This window comes from Emys orbicularis, chromosome 4, assembly GCF_028017835.1.
Source record: "Emys orbicularis isolate rEmyOrb1 chromosome 4, rEmyOrb1.hap1, whole genome shotgun sequence".
Lineage (NCBI taxonomy): Eukaryota > Metazoa > Chordata > Testudines > Emydidae > Emys > Emys orbicularis.
This window is the reverse complement of record NC_088686.1, coordinates 64355027-64378041: the sequence shown is the minus strand read 5'-3', so window position 1 is coordinate 64378041 and position 23015 is coordinate 64355027. Positions and strand designations below refer to the sequence as shown.

The window sequence follows — 23015 nt, the reverse complement described above, 5'->3', positions numbered from 1 at the left end:
ACTGCCCCATTGTGTTTATCTGTCTTTTCTAGAACATTACCAGTTTATATGTTGAAAAGAATTCTTTGCAACCAAATTCAAGGGATTCTCCAAATTATTTGTTTTAAAATCAAAATGGTCAGTCCAGTGTAGATCTCAGCATACTTGATGAATTATCTGCTGCTCTATGTGTCTCTGGATACCCCTTGTGTCAGCAGGTCATCTTCCTCTTACTCATGTAATGACCACCTGCATGGGTCTTCAGTAGCCTATGTATATAGAGCCTTCAGCACTTCAGTACAGACCTCTACCATTTCAGCTAAAATTACTCCATTAAGTGTAGCAGTAGTAGGCTATTATCCTTTAGTGGACTGACCACAAGAGGGAGCTGTAACACACACTGCCAGTGGGTTACACTCAGATTCCACATAATGTCTTAGGGCCAGATTCTGCCAGCTTTACATTGAGTAATACCTTTGAACAGTCCCCGTGAGAAGTCCTTACTTGCAGACAGGGCTGGATTTACACCTTATGCACCCCTAGGCACAGCATCTTCAGCGCCACCGCTCCCCCTGCCTACAGCTGACCTTCATGTTTTCCGTAATAAATGAAACAAAACGAAATATAAACACAACCTCCCCGGGAAGGCACGAGACCCTCTGCCATGCACCGCGCTCCCAGCCCGAGCCAGGGCACAGCCCACCCGCCCCAGGCAAGGTGCAAGGGGGGGACTGTACCTCTCTCCAGAGCGAGCAGTTCCCCGGGTGTCTTCCGTTCCTCCCGCAGCCTGGCGTGGCAGCCGTGCTCTGGCTCCGCCTGTGCAAGTGAATGGGGCACCGGTCATGCCCTTCCCTCTCCCTACTCAGCACGGGGCAGAGGCAGCAGGGCGGACGAGATTGGGAAGGGGCTGGGACACTCCCAGCACCTTCAGCAGCCGCCCTGCCTGGCCATGGCTCACAGCGCCCCCAGGCGGGCTGACTCAGACGCTCACCCTGCTCCAGCCCCACACGCTGGGTGGTCACCAACCCATGCCAGGAACCCGGCCGCCCACAGGGGGGCTGTATGTATTCACTTTTTAACTTTTAACCCACTTTTAACTTTTAGGCACCCCTAGAACGCTGGCGCCCCTAGGCACATGCCTACTGTGCCTAATTGGAAATCCAGCCCTGCTTGCAGAGTAAGAAAGGTCCCCGTAACATGAGTAAAGCTCTCAGAAGTGGACCCTTAATGTTTGTGCCTTGGGGTGTTCATTAACAAAGCTCCCATTAACTCTTTCCTTGCTAGGAGAAGTCCAAGAGCATCCCTGATGACATTGCTAAGGACATGAGTGGCGCGCAGTCCCAGCTACGCAAACATGCGGCCCTTGAACACGAGCTCTTAGGGCATGAGCAGCAGGTGAGATCAGTCACTCACACTCTTTAATGTAACAAAGAGTCCTGTGGCACCTTAAAGACGAAGCGGGCATTCACCCACGAAAGCTTATGCTCCAATACGTCTGTTAGTCTTTAAGGTGCCACAGGACTCTTTGTTGCTTTTTACAGATCCAGACTAACACGGCTACCCCTCTGATACTCTTTAATGTGCAGCAAACAGCCTGGATTCCAAGCCAGCTCCAGCAACACTTTCCCACAATTAACTTGTCTGTCAGAGCCTGGAATGGTCTCCCTCAAAGCCTGCTCTTTCTTTTAATGTCTTTGAGTATTGGCGATAGGTATGAAGTGGGTGGTTTAAAACATTAAAAACAAGACAGGCTTTATAATTAGGGCTGACTCTGAAATGGGTCAGAGGGTTGGTTCCAATAACCACTTGAAATGGGTGCTTATGCCAGGCTTATCCCTCCTGTCAAAAGCATCCCACTATTCATTGGATGCCTCTCTCATCGGATGACAGAGGCATCCAATGAATAGTGAGATGCTTTTTCCATTGCTGTGCCCTGCAATGGATTCACCAGCTGGTTAGAGGGAGTTATGGAAGAGGAGAGGGAGGTGGGAGCTCACTAGGATAGACTTCAGGAATTCTGACGGGTTTAGGAGGTTGGCGAGAGGAGGGCAAGTTGGGAATATGAGGCTGGGGCTTGTTATACAAACTTTTTAAAAGGCTCAGGTCATGAAAAGTGCTGTTATTCAGACAGAATCCTGTTTTGTCCAAAGAGACATGCTCGGCTCTGGCTGTAAGAAGGAAATTCATGCAGTTTGTCTCTTGGTAACCTAGTTTGATAAATGCAACATCAGAGTACTGAAAATATGTTACATTGAAATTACTAAGGCAGCATACCACCTAAGGGGCAAGGGCCTGACACCTAGACCTTGGGCTATCCATAAGGAATGGCACGCTGGAATTAACCAAACCAGCTGCATGATACCTTTAAAGGGAAATGAGGCAAGACAAATATCCATAAAGAACCTATCTGTGACTAATCTAAACAGCCCCTATCAAAAACCGGGTAGGGACATTTGTTCTCCTGGGATACCCATATCTGACACATCCCTGACAGCCTCCCATCTTTACAAATGGGACAAGATGTGATGAACCTCAGCAGACACTGGATGTCACTGTTACTCCATATGCCTGTAACTGGCACAGGAGAAAACTTTGTTCTGAAAGTGTAACTTGAATTCTGGTGCCTTGTGCAGTTGATATAGGTCTTGTTATCATTTCTGTGATGCTAACTGGCCCTCCATGACCTGCCCCTTAACCCGCATGACTTTCTCCCCTCTGCAGCTGCAGAAGCTGATCGATGCTGCAGATGGCGTGCTGGCCCGGTGCTCTGAGAGACAGGTGGCAGACCTGCAAGTGAAGCAGCAAGCAGTAGTGGAGAACTGGGAGTCCCTGAAGTCTAAAGTGGAACAGCGCAGGGAACATTTGGAACAGGCCTGCAAGCTTTACCAATTTCAAGCAGATGTGAGCACTCCTGCCTTCTGTATTCTGTCTGTTAATGCACAAAGAAATCTGACTTGATGTTATGTGAGCATGAGCATGTGTGTCTGGCACACAGGTTTATGTGACAGAATGTGAGTGCAGACAGGTGTTTGTGGGTGCCATTTGCTAAGTGTATGAGAGCTCAGAGCTGTGAGTGTGTATTAGTAGATGGGGAAATATTGTGCCAGAGTGCAAGGGATGTTCATATACAGACATACATGAGAGTGTATGTTGTGTAGGGCAACTGGCAGAAGTTGACATCAATGTGCAGGTGGAGAAGGAGATAAACCTAATTTTCTCAGAGGGCAAGCACCTGCAAAATCCCACTGAAGTCGATGGTAATCGCTAATGCTCCGCATCTCTGCAAACCAACACCTATCTGTCCATGTAAGCATGAGTGTTGATAAGGGAATGGACAAGTGGGTGATTCTGTGGGTGTCATCTGTATGTACATGTATATAGGGGAATGGCTGGGTGACAATGGACCATTTCAACATTTTGGTTCTAATCGACAGTTTCAAAACAAAATGTCAATTGGAATCAACTTCGGAAGTATTTTTGTTTTGACCCAAACCATTTTATTTTTTTCAGTTCTCTGTTTTAATGAGAAAAACTGAAAAATTCAGATTTGGTTGCAAATTAACCAAATATTTTTGGGGATTTCTTTGGTTCAGCCACTGAACTGAAAGATCAACTATTTGCTCAGCTCTAGGAATGACCCCACGGTGCTGTAGGCAGCTGGCACAGAGAATAGCAGGCTGCTCTAACCCGCAGCCGAGTTCTGGCTCACTGCCAAATGCCCCCAAGTTCTGGTGAGCACAAAGGGCCACTCTGCTTCCCTTCTTTCTATCTGTGTTGAGTGCTCTTCGGGGCCATTGAACTTATGTGAAAGGCAGTTGTAGCAAATAAGAGGTGATATTTTTACTTTGTTGATATCTAGATAAAGAGACAGCTGTGTATTTGTTCACTTGTCCTGGTTCATGTTGTGGGTTCTTTTATTTAAAAGAAATCAGATAATCATTATTGTAGAAAGGGACTTCTCCTGGGTTATCTAGTGCTTCCCTCTGCATTGTGTCAGGTTTGATTTCATTGTGACTAAACAGCAGGGCTGGCCCTAGTGACCACAGGTCCTATGACAGCAGAGGGCTCCAAATCTCTGGAGGAACCCTCAGTGGAAGCAGGGTTTAAAGTGGGTTTCATGGTTTAGCAAAGGCCATGAGCACCCATGTGCTGAAGTTTGCATTAGACTCTATGTGGTCTCAGGCTGGCTCTGCTCAAGAGTCTCCTATAGATTGGAGTCTTGTCTGTCCTTGCATATTTCCAGCAATAGTTCAGTAAACCCCTGTGGCTGCTGGTTCATTCCAATGCTCTGAAAATCCCTAGATTTATGGATTTTCCCCTAACACTTAAATCTCAGTGAGCCTTAGATATTTGCACTGTGTCAAGTGGAATGTCAGTGACTTGAGTGATAGCCAGCCCTGACTCTGAATTACACCCATGCAAGTTGAAATGAAATCTGCACACATGCACTGAATCGTCCTCCTCAAAAATCATCTTAGTTACTGGTGATGGTCACGTACAAATCATGGTCATTGGTCACAGCACCCATTTATAATTGATTAAATTTTCAAAACGAAGCACCTGAGTTACAAGTGCAAAGCATGCAATCATGTATGCAAATGAAGCATTATTATTTATTTTCTGATGTGGAGTTTTAGTACTCTGCAATAGAAGAGCACCTGTGCAATACTCTGGAGGCCTTTGACAATCTGTTTCAAATACACTAATTAACAAACAGACCCATCCATATCCACAAGATCACCTCAGATAGCCCAGGAACAATTTAAATATAACAAAACGTTAAGTCCTCTTCCCACACAAGCTCCACCAGTGTTCCACACCCTCCTATTTTTGACAGGAGCACAACCTTTATTGCACACTCAATGAGAGACCAACAATAAGTGGGCTGGTTGGGGTTCAATCAATTAGGTGCACAAAACTGTGCACACAGACATGTAGAATTATTTTTAGCTTCACAACTTTCTTCAGTCACATTCCGAAAACAATTCTCAGGTGTTTGGTGTGTGTTCTTGTACATCATTGCCCCAGCTGAGAGCTTCAAACGCTGTCTCCGAAATTCTAACTGTGGCTCTCTGCCTACAGAATTCTGAAGAAAATCTGTATAGTACAGTGCAGAGATGTCTAAAGGGCAACCGAAAACATCCAGTTATTGCTGATGAGACATTGCACAATGTTGTCGTGGTTCTGATGTTACAACAAAAGGCCTGTGGGTTTTTTAATACTGAAAGTAGATATTCCTCTGAGCTTATAGTACTCCCCGGTTGAGGTTCATAATAGCATTACAAGCCTTAATGGAATATTATCCTTGTTCTCTACAGCTGCATTATCTGTTATTAGAGATGAACAGTTACGCAGTGATGTACCAGTCTGACAACCTAAGCCTGCGACTAGAGACTAACCTGACCTGGACTTTTTCTTGGGTTCCAGGTGTGGGACTATTTCTCCTGGACAGCAGAGATGATGAGGGAAATGAAGACTGAGGAGACAATCCGGGATATATCCACTAGCAGCCTGAGGCTTACCCAACATCAGCAGCTGTTGGCAGAGATCGAGGCACGAGAGGAGACATACAATCGGGTGGCACAGCTAGGACAGTCGCTGCTGCAGGAAGAGAAAATATCATCAAAAGAGGTAAACAGAAACCATTTGATAGCATATCTGAGTCATTAGTCACAGTCACATACAGAACTGCTCAGTACTGTCACAGATACCATTCTGCACTCAAGCTGGGCTTGGACACACACAGACACACACGGACACACACACACACACACACACACACACACACACACACCCCTCAGTTGAATATCTGCCTTGGACACACATGAATGTTCTTTCAGATCACTTCATACATGAGGATGGACCCATGTGGGAATCATACAAATACCTGCCAAAGCAGAGTTTGGGTTATCTGAGAAGTTTGGGATCTTTTGAGCAATCGAGACAATGCTACTTACTTCCTGAATTGGATTTTTACAAGTTCTTGCCTTCCAGTTTTGGCACTACCTCTACACTAGACCAGACTGGGCAAATATACTGAAAAGGCTCAAATACATAAGAAAATCTAAAAGAATAACTGGCAAACTTTATGCAGCTCTAAATGATACTGAAATAGATAAATCTCAAAAAACGAAAGAAAGATGGGAAGCAGAATTCTAGGGTACCAAGACAAGCATCCTCTAAAATTCCCGTACAATCACCCATTTCTCATGATGGAGAGTATTCCAGTGTATCTCACATTCTTACAACCCAATAATCACCAAGAAAATGAACTCCAACAGCTAATATCTCTGTTGGAAGGGATGTAGGCAAATTGCCCTCCACCCACACAATTGCTGGAGAGTAAAACATTTTGATCATTTATACACAAAATCTTATAAAAAAATATTTGACATTCTCTTCAGTGAAACCTCGGCCCGTTAGGTAGTAGGGGATACTCTGCTAAACCTTTATAACAGAAGTTATGATAGGACACTTGTTCAAAATATTAACCACCGCTGCAATAAAATACATTGTCACAAAATAAAGCCTTGTATTCGAAATATGGCTAGGAACAATGAAAGAAACTAAAGGGATAGCACAAATCACAGCTCTAATTTGACTGTCCTTAGATCTGCTTGAGGGTTGATAGACTTCAACCAATTCTCTGTTTATAACAAGCAAGAAACAAAGACAAGTCATAATAGCTCAGAGCTAAAAACATGTGCTGCACCCAGACAGGACATCAACCTGTCATTCAACTCCTTGTGAATAATTGTAGCTGGTGAAGGTCTAGCAGCCCATGTAGGGGACTGGCTTGAAGCACAGACTGTGTCCAGGTCAGGTGAGTCTTAAACACAACACCCCCCATGCCCTCCAAGCTTTGCTCTGTGCAGATCATGTACCTTAGGATCAGGTTTTGGTGTTTCCAGATGCCTGAGCAGAGTTTTTGTAGTTAATAAAAAGTGCTGTGCCTTCTCCTCTGACCAACCTATCTCTGAATGCTTATTAAATATTGCAGTGTGCACCTACCATAACTAGTAATCTTCCCAATTCCCAACCTGTGAAAGGCTTTGAACATACAAGTACAGTTAAAAGAATCAGAAGTCAGTGCTGATAGCGAGAGGCCTGTGGACACCAATAGTTTTGGCAGTTGGAATATCATGTATTTCAACACGGATGCACCATGTGTTCATACGCGCTTGCTTTATGGCACACGGCCCCGGTGCTGACACATCATTCAAGTGTCTGTCCTGTCAACTTTCAATGGTATTTTCTGTGCCTACCATGGTGGCCATGGATAACAAGGAATAAGTTCTGGAGAAGGAGCCTAAGAAACAGCTACTATTGCTTTATGTTGGCGTGGGCCCCTACATATGTATACAGACATACTGTCACGAATGTTCCTCCTCACATGAGATTGGACACCCCTCAACTTCTCTTTGTGCCCATATACAAGTGCTAGCATTTATTCCTACTCTCCACCAAGTTGTTTGATAACTTTGGCCAAAGTGCCATCGAAGAGGTCACTCCCAGCTCTGGTTTCTCCTACCTGCCTTCCCCTAATCCCATGGGCTACAATAACTAAAACGGGTTTTCCTTTGTGTACCACCTTCAGATCCAGCAGAAGTTGCAGGCTTTGTTGGAAGAAAAGGCTAATGTGTACCATCAATGGGAGCAGAAGAAGGAGTGGTTGGAGAAGATACACCGAGAACAAATGTTCTACCGGGATCAGGATCATTTGGAAAAGATCCTGAACTCTCAGGAGGTGAGTGACCTTTGCTTCTGGTGAAATGCTTCCAGCCTAAAACTCATGTGACTGTAAAACTATAACTGGGATTATTTGAAGACCCAAAGTGCAGATGCATACAGGATACACTGAGGCAGGATGTCAGCACTTGAAATGTATTTCCTCACCAGTATTAAATACATTCATAATCTTTTCTTCTTCCCAATCTTCTACTGGTGGTAACTTTTTAAAAATTCATCTCAAGTACCAGTGATCAGAGCATTAGGTTCTAATGTTCTCTGCCATGAAAACTGTGGGTGCAATCTCAGATGTAGTTTTATGTGGCTCTGCTCAAACTAACAGGTTGCCAGAATGCAGCAGGTATGCCAAGGGAGTGGGTTTTTCTCAACAGCTACTGCCATGCCCATCACAACTGAAGAGATGAATGGAACTGAAGCAAGTAGAATCTCAAGGTAGCTTCTCTTGGAGAGGTGATTTTAGGAGACATTTCTTGTTAGTTAAATCTCTGAGATTGGTGGCAGTGCAGCAAAACGGTTTCAGGTTTTTGTTGGACTTTGGTTGCATCTGTGCAAATGCTTCATACCTCGGTGCCAGTGGAACTTTCCCAGACGCAACTGAGCAGCAGCCAGCTTCCCTACAACGTGTGTGCCACCACGTCAATGCACACACTTGGGAGCTGCATTGGCAGAGTGTCCCTGAGCTATATTGTGCAATGATATTTAACCCTTTGAAGTTCAGGGGCTTGGAGCCACCACTTCTCAGTGCTTGAAGCGAATGCATTTGTGCTGAGAATTCCCAACATGTGGCTCTTTTGGCAGCCATGATCTGAGTTTGTGCTGAAACCCGAAGCCAGGAGAGTTTCACCTGGTTTCAGGTTTCTGTAGTAAAGTGTAGCACAGCTCTGCTGGCTATAAATTTGTATTTGTTGCTCAACTAACAAATGACACAGGTTGGAAAATACCTACCCTCAGCGAAAAAGGACTGACCGACCCTGCTAACATCCCATGTGGATAACATCATCACGGGAGGCTCAGGCACTGTGAAAAGCCTTTATTCAGGGTGAATTCTGCCTTTGGCATATTTTCTTAAGAGTGAAATGGAAATCAGCCAACACACAGATGTGTGCTTAAAAGGAAAATACAATATACCCATTTTCATAAGTACAATCTGCTTCTGAGAAACATTTCTTGCTCTACCTACATTGAGAAATGCAGCTGAAAATAAGTGCTACAGATGAAATTGGCATTTCTTATTCTATTAGTAAAGGCAGCCATTTTGATGAGAAGGGATACCCCAGCATAAGGGAGTGCAAGGCAGTCTCTATGTTGCTTTATTACCGGTTCACTAATTTATTTCCCCTGAAAATGCATTGAAAGCTACAATAAATGTTATTACCTCTTATGGTGGGGCAGATCTCGACTCCCGTCAGATCAGGAGCAACACCCACGTCTCCCCAAAGGGGTGCTAGAGAGGTATACCGCTCCTATTTGTACGCTGTCTCAAAGGTGGGACACACAGGATTGCTGATAAGAGGCTAGTCTTTCCCATGCTCTCCATCACATTGCATGGGCAAGGGTTACAAAAGATTATACCGCTTTCACATGGAAGGAGTCAGTATCCACCAATTCCAGTGGTTAGACTGATGCAGACACCAGCCAGTGCAACTCAGTTTAACTTTACTTATGTATCCATGTAAACTGGGTGCTGCTGTACACTGCTGGATAAACAGCCTAGGAGAGTCAAGTCCACCATCCATAGAACAGGTGAAGCACAACACAGACCAGGCTTCCACTGACTGCCTTGCCAGCATACCTGAACCCTGATTCAGAGGACTGTAGCAGGCAGTTCAGTCCTCGACCTTTCTCTGGAGACTGCCAAAGATGCCAGTTGTGATATTGGTTTCTCTGTTGTGGATACCTATTCACAGAACTGAAACCAGCAAATGTAGAGCCAGGAAAGCTGGCTTCTTTGCTTCCTTCTCCCTCCACACAGTGCACGTTAGGGTCAGGGGTAGAGCTGCCGCAGCACAAGTATGTGTGTGTGTGTGTGTGGGGGCAATATCGCTATAGTGCTATAATTTGTGCAGGGGCTGGGGCAGAGAATTGGAGAGCCATAACAGGCTGTCTGACAGCCCCCCTGTCCCTGCACTCAGCAGAAACCGAGCACAGCAGAGAATCACTCTTGGGGTGGAAGGAAGAATTTTGAAAGTATTTATTTCTCCTTATTTCTTATACTAGTCCCTTAGAAACTTAAGTGTGACACATTCACTAAAATGTTTTTTCATTCTTGGTGTATTTACACATGATACTTTGTTGCAGGTTTAGTCATATAAAGAATGACATGGGGTGTATTCGCTTAATTATTTTTTTAAATAAAAAGGTAGGTCATATTTTGCCATAATCCACTTTGACAAGTACGGCTTAAAGATACCTCTTTTCCTATTGAAATCGAGCAAAGCACCTACATGAGACTAATCTCCCTTCTCACTGACATAGCCGCTATCATCGCTGAGACTATGGCTACACTGTAAGTTATGGTGTGATTCCCAGCTCATGTAGACATACTTGCACTAGCTCTCATTGAACTAAAATGCTAAAAATAGTAGTGTAGCAAACACAATGGCAGCACGGACCAGCTGCCTCACATACAAACCCACCTGAACTCCATGGGTATGTACTTGCTGCTGCTGCTTCCTGTGCTACTGTGGCTATACAACTATCTTTCGCATGCAAGCTCTCACAAGCTGTGAATCACACCCCTAATTTGTCATGTAGACATAGCCTGAGATGTGACAATGCCTAGAAGAGATCTGTTGATGGATGAAGAGCAGATGATTCAAACTTAACCCAAGAAACACATCAATGATGTTGGTGGCAAAGGGAAGACACGTAATTTACTAAAAACATAGGGTAAGAGAAAACAGATGCTCAAGCTGGTATGAAGCCTCTGGGTCAGATTGGACTGATCACTACTCCTGGACTTGCAGTTTGCCACAGTACTGAGGAATGCTTTTCTTCCACCACTGAAAACCCAGGAAGTTGTTCGTTTTCACCTCAAAATTAATCTGCTGTAACTCTTTTCATCTGATATTGAATAAAAATGCCACAGAAAGGCTGAAATTGGTCTAGCATGTATCAGCATGCCTCAGAAGTAAAGAACGCAGATAGCAACACATCTTACCTGCGTTTTGCAAACTTCACTGGCTCTCTGTTCATTTTAAACCACAACGCCAAGTCCTGTTTTTACTTATTAAAACCTGCAATGGTATGGGACCTGGCAACTGTGGAGACCACCTCATCCTCCATGACCCTCCAAAACAGCTACACTCTGCAGTGATTCTGAAGCTGGAGAGATGCAGGGTTAGGCTATTAGGCTGGGGAACAGTTCTCCATGACTGAACCTGGCTATTGAACTCCTTGCCAAGAGAGACCAGACAGAGCCCAAGCCTGAATATGTTAAGCTCCAAATATAAGGCACTCTTCAGTGAGAGAGCTTTCCCTCAAGGAGTGGCATCTATAAAGAAATGCAACAGCAGAGCCAATCAGGTTGACAAATACTGTCTCATTGTTGCCAGTACTCCAATATCGGTCCGTCTGTACCCTTGTGTTGTTGGTTGTCTAAAGTCTTTACGACGGGGACTGTCTTTTTGTTCTGTGTTTGTGCTCTACTTAGCACTAAGGGGTTCTCACTTCTGTTCTCTTCTCTCTCCACATGGGAATTCTTCACACAGATCTTGCCTCAGGTTCTGCCTCTGGACATTTATTTGAATAAAGGGAGAGTATCAAGAGATGTGTTGGTATCCTCTGCAGCTGGTTCCATCCATCTACTGGGTCCAGAGTTTCAGTTTGATAAAGCTGCACATCAATATTTATTTAGTTTGTATTATATGCATATCCATTAAAACAGCAGATGGGGGATTCATTCTATCAGACTGAGCACTACTATGGCTATGCAGAGCTAAAATGTGGCTGAGTAATGACACAGGTCCTCTTCCTTGGTGGCATGGGCAGGAATGAAGGAGAGCACTTTAAACTGCCATTTCTTAACAAGTGTAGTGGTAGCCGTGTTGTCTGTCTAATTTCATAACAAGCTTTTATTCCCTCGTTTGCCCCCGAGGCTTCAGTTGTGGACTTCCAAATCACTTTCACAAGGAGGATTTTGTCATTTGCTGGTCTTGGAACAGACCGAAGTGAACACCTGTTTAAAAAGGATCCCCGTCAGGCAGGCAGACATTTCACAACTCTTTTCCCTCCTTTCTGACTTTTTGTGGGTGGGTGGGTGGCATTACTTAGCTGTGTCTTTTTGTAGCCACATGTCTGGAGAATGTGCATGCGTCTCTTTAACATAGTTGCTTCAGTCAGATCCCTGTTGTGGGTTGTTTACATACACAGAACATGCTGCATATACCTTGAACAAAGTCTCTTCCAGCAGCAAGGAATAGGGGAAGGAAAAAGGTAAGCAGCCCACAGTGTTTTAAACTAGAACTGCTTTCTCATTCGTTCTCCGTGCCAGTGTGACAGGTTTGACTTCGTGCCAGCATCTTATGTTACATCCAAGTTACTTAAACCTTCGAAGGATTTCAGCAGGGTTTAGTCTAGGATCATTCTGTGCTAAAGAAAATAGAGCACATGTGGAGGAAATTAGGCAAACAGCTATCTTTTTTTATTGCTGAATTCTGTTGTGCCATTGCTTGGAACAGTTGTAGGAAATTCTCCTAAGACCTGTGAACAGAGATCTTGCCATTCTGAGTGCAGACAGGCAGCGTCTGAGAGAGATGAAAAGAGAATAAACTTGCTTTGTTTTTTAACAGAAGCAGACCTCTATATACTCTGCTCTCTCCCAACCATTTCAAGGCAACAGATGCGTTGCTTAGGTTAGCTGCTTTGGGTTTTTTCACAGACGACATAACGGCAAATTCACGGTCTGTCTCTGGCGAGCATTCTTGGCTCACTCCTCCTCTGTCTGCAGTCTCACTGTCAGAGAGCAGAGACTCATGCTTGATAATTTATCTTTCAGATCATCACATGCTCATATCGTTTTGCAGACGGGATAGGTGGTGATGGTGGTAGCATTGGAGGAATAGAGCTTTTTATTTTGAATGTGGATACTTTAGTTTATCCTTTTTTTTTTTCACGAGGAATGTTTATTAACCTCTCACTCCTTCACAGCAGAGGAAGAATGGAAATTTCCAGTGCCAAAGGAACAAGGATTAGGAGTTTATTGTAAAAATAGGGGAAAAGGCAAGTTTCTATTGCTTTGGTTTTGCACAGTTTAGGACTGAGCTGCAGGATGTCATGCAGAGACCATCACTGCAAGACCTCATCTGCACCAATCTATGTTTCCACTGTGGAAGTGATGTTGTCTTCCAGTAGAGTGACCCCACCACCAACCTTTGAATCAGCTGTGCAGGGGCGGCCTTTCCAGAAGATGCCATCTTCAGCGTGGTATCTTCCAGCTGGTCAGTCAGCAACAGAGAGTACTCCAAGAAATGTCACCTTGCCACCAAGCAACATATCTTCTGGGGTTTACTGTTCAAGGTTAGATGTCATCCTGGCTCAGACAAATGGGAGGAAAGTTTTCAGGAAAGATAACCCATGCATGAATCCTTCTGACATGGCATCTACATGTTCCAATCTTCGCAGAGACTCTCGGGGCAGCGGATGTGGGAGTTTTGGCATTTGGTCCACACCCACATCTTGCAAGCAATGCTCAGTAGGAGATCAAAGTGCCTGTCACTCTTCCACTGATAAAAATGGTCCCATGAAGCTTTCAGTGTCTTTGCCTTCTGCTGCTTCTTCCTCAAAAGCCCCACCAAGCTGGACATCACGTCTAGATGTTGCTCTGTCTGCCATTCCAGCTGTTTCACCACTCCATAGCAAAAGGATGCATGCAACGCTGGCATCTCGTAGCTCAGCCCCATCCCAACGTGGCTACAGTCAGTGCAGTGTTCCAATTCCAGACCTCCATGCTTCAGTGAAGCTCTACATTTCAACCTGCAGTTTGGCAATAAAGCCTTTTAGAACTGATACTCAAGTGAGCAACCATGCTCATTCCAATCTTCTAGTGCCACAACTAGAGAAGATGTCTGGTACATCTGCTGGTCTCCCAACAGGATCCCAGGTGTCTAAACAAGATTTCTCCTCACCTGGGTCTCCAGCTCTTCAGATTACAAGATTTCATGTGACTTCCTCTGCCGAGTGCCCTGGCCTTCCTCAGCAAACAGTCTCCAGAGAAATATGGCTGACACCAGCTGTGCTGACTAGAAGAGAAAGTTCTGTTGGTGGAAGTGAGGTCCCCAATACTGATTTAGATCCCGATCTGATCATCTTTCAAAACAACCATTCATCTGAGACAGCATTTGGGAAGACTCCATGTGAAAGGCTAACACCAGCTCACCACAAGATTTCCAAAATAACCCTGATACTTGCCACCCCTTGGACTACTGTGCCTATCCACGTGGTAAGAGAATTCAGAAAAAGTCCAGCACCAACCATCTTTATCAAATCATGTGATCCGGATGCACCTGGACCACCCCTTCACCCCATTGGGATTGGGGCTGGCCTCTCCCTATCAGTGAATCCAGTTTGCTGTCCAGAATTGCTCTCTTCACAACAACATTGGGCAACATCTCGTTCAAGGCCTTCCCAGGATGCATGCACTGTAGGAACCGTAGCTCCTGACAACCTCTTAACAAACATACCAGCCCGCACTGCAAATGCGCCACACAGAGCCGGCAGGGGTGCATGGTGTCCATCTATCGCTGTGAACATTGCCTCCTTTGGAGCTGGGAGGAGAGTGGTAAAGATATCCATTCCATTCTAGGAACATTTGCAAACAGACCTTGGTTAGCCAAGCCATGTGGATTCCTCCTTGTTTTCCTCCTGGTATGCTCCTATTACCTAGAGATGACTTATCTAGTGGAGTAGACTTGTCTGTGCCATTTTTGTTTTGTTGTCATTATGGCCACAATTGAGCTGGATCCTGCAAGATGCCGAGCATTGTGATCTGATCCAGCAAAGCATGTGCTTAACTTTAAATATGTGAATATCCCACCAATGTAAATGGAGTTACTTGTGTGCTTAAATGTATGCATGTATTTAAATGCTCAGCCCCTTTCAGGATCAAACCCTTTGAGACAAGAATTGGTTTTTCTCTTTGCCAGTCACTGTGGGAACCTGTAGATACTGTCAGTCTATTCTCTTAGATTTTCCTGTATCACAATTTTTATTTGCTAAGTTGTCAAGTTGTGTTTATTTCTAAAATGGATAATTCCTTTCGCTTTAACTTTTAGTAAGTACCCCTTGGTTTGTAAAATTAATATGTTTAAGTGCATAGAAAGAAACTACTTTTTTTGAGAGAGAGAGAGAGAGAGAGAGAGAGACCACCCTCTCTTTGAGGAAAGAAGGGAATTTTGTCTCTCTGAAATCTGGACATCTTCACAGTGTCTCTACTAATGAAGCCTGGGGGAGTTGAAGGGGAATTTAGTATAAGTTTTCAAGCAGAAGGTATCATAAGTGAACTTTTTAATGTTGATATTGTAAAAGTGTTAGGATTCTGTTTTTAAACCTATCACTTATGGGATAGGTTTTTTGCATTATAGCAATACTAGAAACTGAATATTGACTGAGTTCTGTGCGCTTCCCATGTGTATTTCAGTCAAGGGCCATGTCATGTATTTATATTCATATATGTAAGAAATAACATACAAACGGAAGGATGGGGAAGAGCACCCATAAATGTATGTAATATAAACACACCTCAAATGCATTGTGAGGCATGAGGCCAAAAGCAGAGTGACTTTAGTATGTGAGACATATGTATATATTTTTACAAACATGGTGTGTCTTATTCAACTTAAAATAAAAGGTATCATACTGTAATTGTACCTTCTACTCAATACAGCATAGTAAACAAATAATTGTGAAATATAAAGTGTATTAAGTGCTTTATTTACTTCTGCTAAAAAAAATGTAATCTTGTTTTTCCTCCTTTAAATGTTTGGTTTTAGTGTACTTTCATCAGACTATAGACCAAGTTGATCCCTGCAGTTGCTCCCCACTACACTAGCAGAGAACTTCCCTATCAGCTTTAAGGTTTTTCAGGAGCCTAAAACTGTTAGCGACTGGCCTATTCCTGCCATTGGCCACACTTAGAACTCCCAGAGCCTTCAACTGGAGTTCCATGTGTGGAACAATTGCATTGGTTCCAAGATTTGTGGTGTGATGGGTAGAATACTTGGAGCTGGTCAGAGTGTGAAGAGAAGCAGCTCAGGAAGTGAGTGGTTGACGGATTCAGTCAAGTGCTGAGTTACAATAGTTCTTGTTCTGGGAAAAAATAATATTTCTTGAAAGACAAACTTTTCTCTGAGCTGCAACATCCACCGACAGGTCTGTGTGATGAGCTGGTGAACTTAAGGTTGTAGTGTCCAGATAGCATACTAATAACCAGAATGTTTCCTTTGGGTTTTCTCAAATAAGTGGTCTGGTCTGCCAGGTTAGTGCGTATGTTGTGCCTTTTTAATTTAAAATAGGAATTTATTTTGACATGATGGACCTATATAACTCTGTGTTTAGCACTGTACTGACCTATGGTGTGGGCTGCATTGTCACAATGACAATATAGTTACATTCATTTACAATGAACTCAGGGATAGTGAAACTCCATTTGAAACAGAATGAAAATCTCGGTTTGTTTCAGCACTTTGCATTTTTAACAACTTGGCTGTTTGTTAAATGTTCCATTTTAAATCTCAGAAGGGCTAGGTCCACTCTGTGGCTTTTTAGGAGTCTTTGCAAATTTTCATTTTAAAAGGGAGGCTGTTTTATAGTGAATGTTCTAATCTGTGGCTTTTTTTTTTTTTTTTTTTTTTGTTCTCTAAGAATTTGGCAGAGGTGATTCAGAACAAAAACACTTAAACAAACCTGAAAGAAAGCTTATGCCCCTTGTATGCAATGTGGGGCCCTGGCTAGTTATCTGGAGAAAACAATACAGTTCATTGTATTTGAAATTAACATTTCTCATTAAAAATAGGAGTTTGGGGACCTCTGACAGGCAGTTCCCTATTGCCAAGAGAAAAAAAAGAAAAGAAAAAGAAAGACTTAACTGGCAAAGGGCCTGTGTCAGAGTCTGAGAGCCAGTTTCCATTCTGCTTTCAGACTGTTACAGCAAATGCTTTAAGGGCAAAGTGCTGCAGGTCTCCTCATTCTTAAAATCTCATCTAGTTTTCAGTTTAAATGAGGAAAGGAAAGTTTCTCACTACACACAAATTCCTTCAGCAGGGTGCTTGGCGCTATTGGTGTTGCTTTCTTCCAACCATATCAGCACTAATGGTACCACTCCTACAATACTGGAGGCTTGTGTGCTGATTCTCTTTGTTTCAGTACAGTTAGATGCACTGCTCTGTGGTAGCTTCGTTCAAGGCCCAGCGAAGCTACTGGGACTTCTTCCATTGTGTGCAATGGGGCTTGCCTCAGGCTTTCAGTGCTCTATATTCCGTATCCATAGAAAACACCATGGAAGTAGGAACAAGTCACAAAACTCTCCAATAGCAACAGCTCACTGTCCCCACTCTCGTTTTTCAAATGTCACCAGTGGCTTTACTAGGGGGAAGTTGATGATGACCCAACTCTCCCTTTTCCACCCTCTCCTTTGCCCACCACAGATTCAGTAGTGGGGAGATGGATGGCTGCCCACTCGTGCCCCAGAATTTGATACAGCTACCACTGGAGGATAGTCATATAAACAGGCCTGGAGGTGCACCTGTGAAAAGCTGTACAGACTCTGACGACTGTCTCTAATGTGACATGTTTCCATTTCTCAGGTGGATTTTTCCTTCCTGAAATTGTAGCTAAGCCATAAAACATGGCAAAGGAAGTGATATGCCTTTAAAGCAGCTTCTGCAGTGGGAGACAGTATGCAAGCAATGCAGTTTCAGATGGAAGAAAAGGGTGACTGTAGTGGGATGTGGAATTGCTCAGAGTCCAGGACTAATAGATTTCCAAGGTGACTAACTCTGGTGGTAACTATGGGATGTCAGTTGTTCAAGGCATAGGGTGGCTATTTGACTGTACAGGAGACAGATCAAAAGTGCAATGGGTGAAGTTTTTCTCTGCAAGGCCCAACCAAAGAAGAACATTAAAACAAACAAAAGTCTTCGCATCTTTATTCCACACCCCTGACCTGTAGGTTAGATAGGAGGAGCCAGAGTATGAGGGACAACAATGTTTGCTTTAAAGTGTGATTAGTTTTAATATGAAACAGGCTTTGATGGTAATCCACCCCTTTATCCAACCCACTTTTTGAGACAGACTTATTAAGAGCCTAGGCATGGTCTATGGAGGTCCCCCTCCACTAAAATTTAGCTATGGGGATATTTTTAACCTGTCTTCTCATACTCACAAGTGGATTAATGCAGCCCAGCTAATACATCTAGATTGGGCTAAATACTTCCCTGTACACTTGTCTGTTTATGTAAAATATTTATGTCAAGTTCACTTCCAAAAAATGATTTGGAAGGTGAGTCCAGGACTTGATTTCAGACAGTTGATCCAACTGTATCCAGAGCTTCCAGCCTCAGCAGGAGGTCTGGCTGACACTGTATGTAAAGTATGTAAGGTAAGCCTCTCCTCTAGAAGCTACTGGGTGGGACAGGAAGATTGTTTGATATTTCTGGCCAGACAAGTGGTTTCACCATTGGTTTTCCAGTGTAGCTGTGTAAGAATATCTTTGCCCTAGTATATATTACACACTGAGATGGGACTGAATTGGAATCTTTTGCAAATTGTGAGAACTCTTTCTGGACAATATCATTTCTCCCATGCACATATATATTGTGCAATACCAATTTGCCAATATACCCAGTGGGGCTTCTTCCAGGAGTGTTGATCTTCCTGTTGTTTCTCTGATTCTGTTCTATTTTTTCCCTCCTCTTAATTCCTTTAAATTATACCTTGGTCTCAGACTTCTCTTCCCTCTCTGCAAAACTAGAAACTGTCTGTGCAGCCATATGTTTGTCCAGTGGCTACCCCACTGAGCACCAAGCCTGCCACTAATCCCTGGCCAAGCCTTGCCATAGCCATCTAATCCATTAAAGTTTTTGTCCTGCCTTTTGCACTCAGTAAAAAGGAGAATGAACTAAAGAGCAATTCATTCCAAGGAAATTCAGCAAGTTACAAGCTTCCTGCAGAAGAGTTTTGTTTTTTTTCTCCCTCAAGGGGAATTGATTAAGTGTGTTTATTTTGCATTTGGGGAAAAAATGCATTAGTTACAGAAGGTATGGGAAACACCTATTCGTGCAGTTGATTTATCTAAAACCAGGATAAGATGTGAAATACAGCTCAGTGCTCTGGAGATGCATGCGGCGTATTCAGCAAACAGACAAACAATTTCTGAAGTGACTAGTGCAGAGCTCGGTTCTCCAAAAGCTGTCCCTGCTATTCCAGTCTAGGGTCTCTCTGAAGCACACAACATTGGCTGGAGCCAAACACATTGCAGGCAAGTGCTGGGCAACCATCCTCCACACTCACACTTCCCTATTCTTCATTTAGCTCTACTAATGTATCAGCTGCATCCTCAGCCCTTCCAACACTCTCTCAAGCAGTGAGTGATAGTACTAGCTTGAACTATGCAAGTGATATACAAGCTTCCTCAAACCTTTCTCTCAACACACCTCCACTTTGCCCAAAAATATGCAGCTCTAGCATTTTATACTGGTAAGTTTTTTTTTTTTCTGCAATGTCTCCCCTTCCTCCATTAGTTGTTTAATGTCCGGTCCTTTCTGGAGCACACTGTCAGTGCTGGTGTTAATGTCTCATTCCCAAAGGTGCTAGAATGCGTCAGATTCACCCAATTTTCACTTACAGCAAAGTTGGCTAGAAACTAATTCAACTTTTGTTTGTAGATTTATTTGAAAACCAGTGACCTGGGAAACTCGGTAGATGAGGTGGAGCGGCTGATCAGGAAACACGAGGCTTTTGAGAAGATTCTGACCTCTCAGGATGAAAAGGTAAAATGAAGAATACTGTATCAAGTACAGAGGAGGAGTCTTGTCTTATGGGCAAAGCATAGATTTGTTGGTTGGGCTGATATGTTTAAACCAACTAGAGAATGCTGGGCAGGCAGGAAAGTCATAATGAAGTCTAGTGAAATAAGAAGGCTGAGAAGTGGAAGGAAAGCAATAAACAGTCCATGGTTTTATCCTGGCTGTAGTGTCTTATTACCTGTAAGAAAATTGGCCAATGATTGGAATGCTGAGACTTACCAGAGGAAATCTAGAATGAGTTCTGTACTATGTGCTGCTAATAGCATATGTTCCTATTCCTTCCTCAAAAACAAAATTTTAGAGCAAGAATATATATTAGTTAGCACAGAACACCATAGGGCAAGGATTATGTAAATATATACAGTGTGTGTGTCTGCAAAATTAGTAATGAAATGGGGAGGGTGTGTGTTTTCCCCTGTCCTCTTTGGGATAGAAGCAGAACTGCTCAGCTGTGTGTAATAGTTTCAAAGCTGCTGTCAACTAGTGGAGATTCTCCTTTAACCCATGTAGCTGCCATGTAGGTCAAAGTGGCCATGATATGCAGCATAGTGGCAAATGGGAAATCCAAGGTGGCCACAGATGTGTTACAATGTTATTTTAACTTGTTACTGCCTTTCTCAGTTCTTCCAGAAGGGACCATCTTTTTAGATATGGTAAGAAGGGGACAGAGAAAGGAAACTGTTCTGTCGTATCCTTCCATGTGTTAAGGGACACAGCTGTGATTTCAGTTTTGTTCCCTTACCAGGTGACATCTCTTCAGGATCAGGCAAAGAGGCTGCAGAAGGATGGTGGGCTGGAGGGGATAAGGATCCAGCACAAACTGAACTCTGTACTTGAGAGGAGGAGTCGGATCAAAGATCTGTCTCAGAGTAGACGGGAGAAACTGCAGACCACACTCCTTCTCATGCTCTTCTACCAGAACCTTGCAGAGGTAGGTGTAATAGCTATTGCCAACTTGCCATTATAACATAAGGAAAGATACTCAAGACTTTTTATGTAACCGTAAACACTTAACTCATTGCTGAGAACTGTCCAGATAGGTTGCTGGGTTGTCGGCAGGGCTCCAAGTGCAAGCAATGTGCATCTGCCAATAAGGTTCACTGCATAATGATTCCCTCCATACAATACTAGAGTAGGAACCAAAATTACCCATAAAATTCCTACTATCATTACATTTCCACCCTTTTTAAAAATGCATACAATTTAACTACATTTCAACTTTTTTACTTAACGTGTCTACTTAATTTAGCATCCATAACTCTAATCTGAATCCTTAAGAGTCTAGAACAATTAGTCTCTGTATCCAATGTATCTATCTAATAGGTTTTCTTATCACTCTCCCTTGAGGTAGTAGCAGGATTATCAGTGTCCCACTTCTTTTCTGTATTCGAACTGATCACTTGAGTCTCAGTAGATTCAGTAGACTGAGCTGGTGTTGCTTGTATTTGAGTTGAATGTTGATACAGTTTCTGTTTGTCCCCTATTTTCATTCCCCTCCTGCACAGTTCTTTTAGTGTTCATCAAATCCTTTCTGTATCTTCTATAGACATCCCTTTCTTCTGTCTCAATAAGACAAGATCTGAGAGCACCGTGTTGGTCAATCGCCTTTGCATGTTTCCATGCTTCTTTTTGGCGAATACAAACAGTGTCTCCACTTTCTTGTGATAACAGCTTTGCACATTTGGCAAAGAAATATTTCTGCTTTGCTTGTCTCAATTTTAGGCTAGTTTGTATATCTCCTTGCATCGGGTTGGGTTGCAACAACTTTGATAAAGTTGGCAATCTGGTCTTTAAACATCTTCTCATACGGAGTTGAGCAGGTGATCTTCAATCTCCTATAGGAGTATTCCAATAACACCTATCCAATAAAATAGGGATGTGTGTAACCCAAACTAGATTTTTTTAAGAATCTGATTCACAGTTTGAACTGCTCTCTCAGCCATTCCATTCAATTGTAGGAATAACAGACTTGATGTTTTGTGAATAAAGTCCCATTGCTTTGTAAAAGTTTTAAATTTTCTAGAGCCAAATTGTGGTCCATTGTCACTAGTGAGCTCATCAAGGTATGTCATACCTTGTAATTATTGACTTTCAGTGTCTGATGACAGACACCCTTGTGGTGTTCTGAAACAAGTAGACTTCCAAGTATTTTGAATAATAATCAACCAGAATAAGATAATCTGTACCTTGACATTTAAACAGGTTCATGCAAGTTTCTGTCATGGTCTGTTGGGACCTCATGTGGTAACACTAGTTCCTTTTGATCTTTGTCTCTGAAGGTTGAACGTGTTTCAAGACTATACCATGTCCTCAATTTAACTACATGTGTCTGGCCAATAGACAGCATCCAAAGCTCTCTTTTTACATAGCTCTGCTCCCATATGACTCTTATGAATACAAGATGAGATCTCCTTTCTGAGATATTCCAGTACTATGATTCTATCTCTTCTAAAGACAAGTCCATCTTGCATACTTAGTTCCTCTCTCTATGACCAATAAGCACAACTGTCCTCTGGTACTTCCGTTCTCTGGTCTGGCCATCCTTGGGAAATTGTTTGTTTTAAGGTTTGCAGGACATCATTTGCAGTATCTGTCTGAAATTCCTTCAATTTCTGTTCTGAAATATGTAAGTAAGACATTGTGAGATGTATTGCAATATCAGCTTCCTCTGAACTTACTGCAATCTGGACACTCTGGATAAAGCATCAGCAATTGCTAATACTTTCCCCGGTCTGTATCCAACTTTCAGTTGATATTTCTGGAGTGTTAGCAACCGTCTTTGAATCTTTGGTGGAGTACTGCGCAAAGGTTCTCTGAAAATGGCCGTAGGAGCTGTGTGGTCTGTTTCCCTGGCTACTTTTTTCCCATAGATAAGCTGACGAAATCAAGTGCGGCCAGATACTATTGCCAGCATTTCTTTTCCTATTTGGGCATAATTCTGTCGGGTAGTTGTCAGAGCTTTAGAAGCAATAAACAACAGGAGCCACCTTTTGCAGCAGTAGCCCTTAATCCAGTAGAACTCGCATCCTCTGGCACAGCAACTGCTCTTTGACATGTTACTACTTCAGTACGGGTGCCCTTGTAAACAATTCTTTCAAATGCTCCTATGCCACCTCATGCATTGGCATATGGGTGAACTTGACATCTTTTCCCAACAGTTGTCTTAAAGGAATTGCTACTGTTGACATGTGCAGGATAAATTTCCCAAGATAAATAACCTTCTGTGGTCAAGGAATGCTCCCAAATTTTTATCTCTGTCAGAGCCCA

General features: G+C 43.1%; 1 protein-coding gene across 1 annotated transcript in view; it reads left to right on the top strand.

Moving 5' to 3' along the window:
- SPTBN5 (spectrin beta, non-erythrocytic 5) overlaps window positions 1-23015 on the top strand; it is a 133173-nt gene that overhangs the window by 43547 nt on the left and 66611 nt on the right. Inside the window, exons 26-31 of the mRNA XM_065403795.1 lie at window positions 1264-1374; window positions 2701-2880; window positions 5407-5610; window positions 7577-7726; window positions 19608-19712; window positions 20494-20679. Of these exons, the coding sequence (XP_065259867.1) occupies window positions 1264-1374; window positions 2701-2880; window positions 5407-5610; window positions 7577-7726; window positions 19608-19712; window positions 20494-20679 (936 nt within the window). The remainder of the gene's footprint in view (window positions 1-1263; window positions 1375-2700; window positions 2881-5406; window positions 5611-7576; window positions 7727-19607; window positions 19713-20493; window positions 20680-23015) is intronic.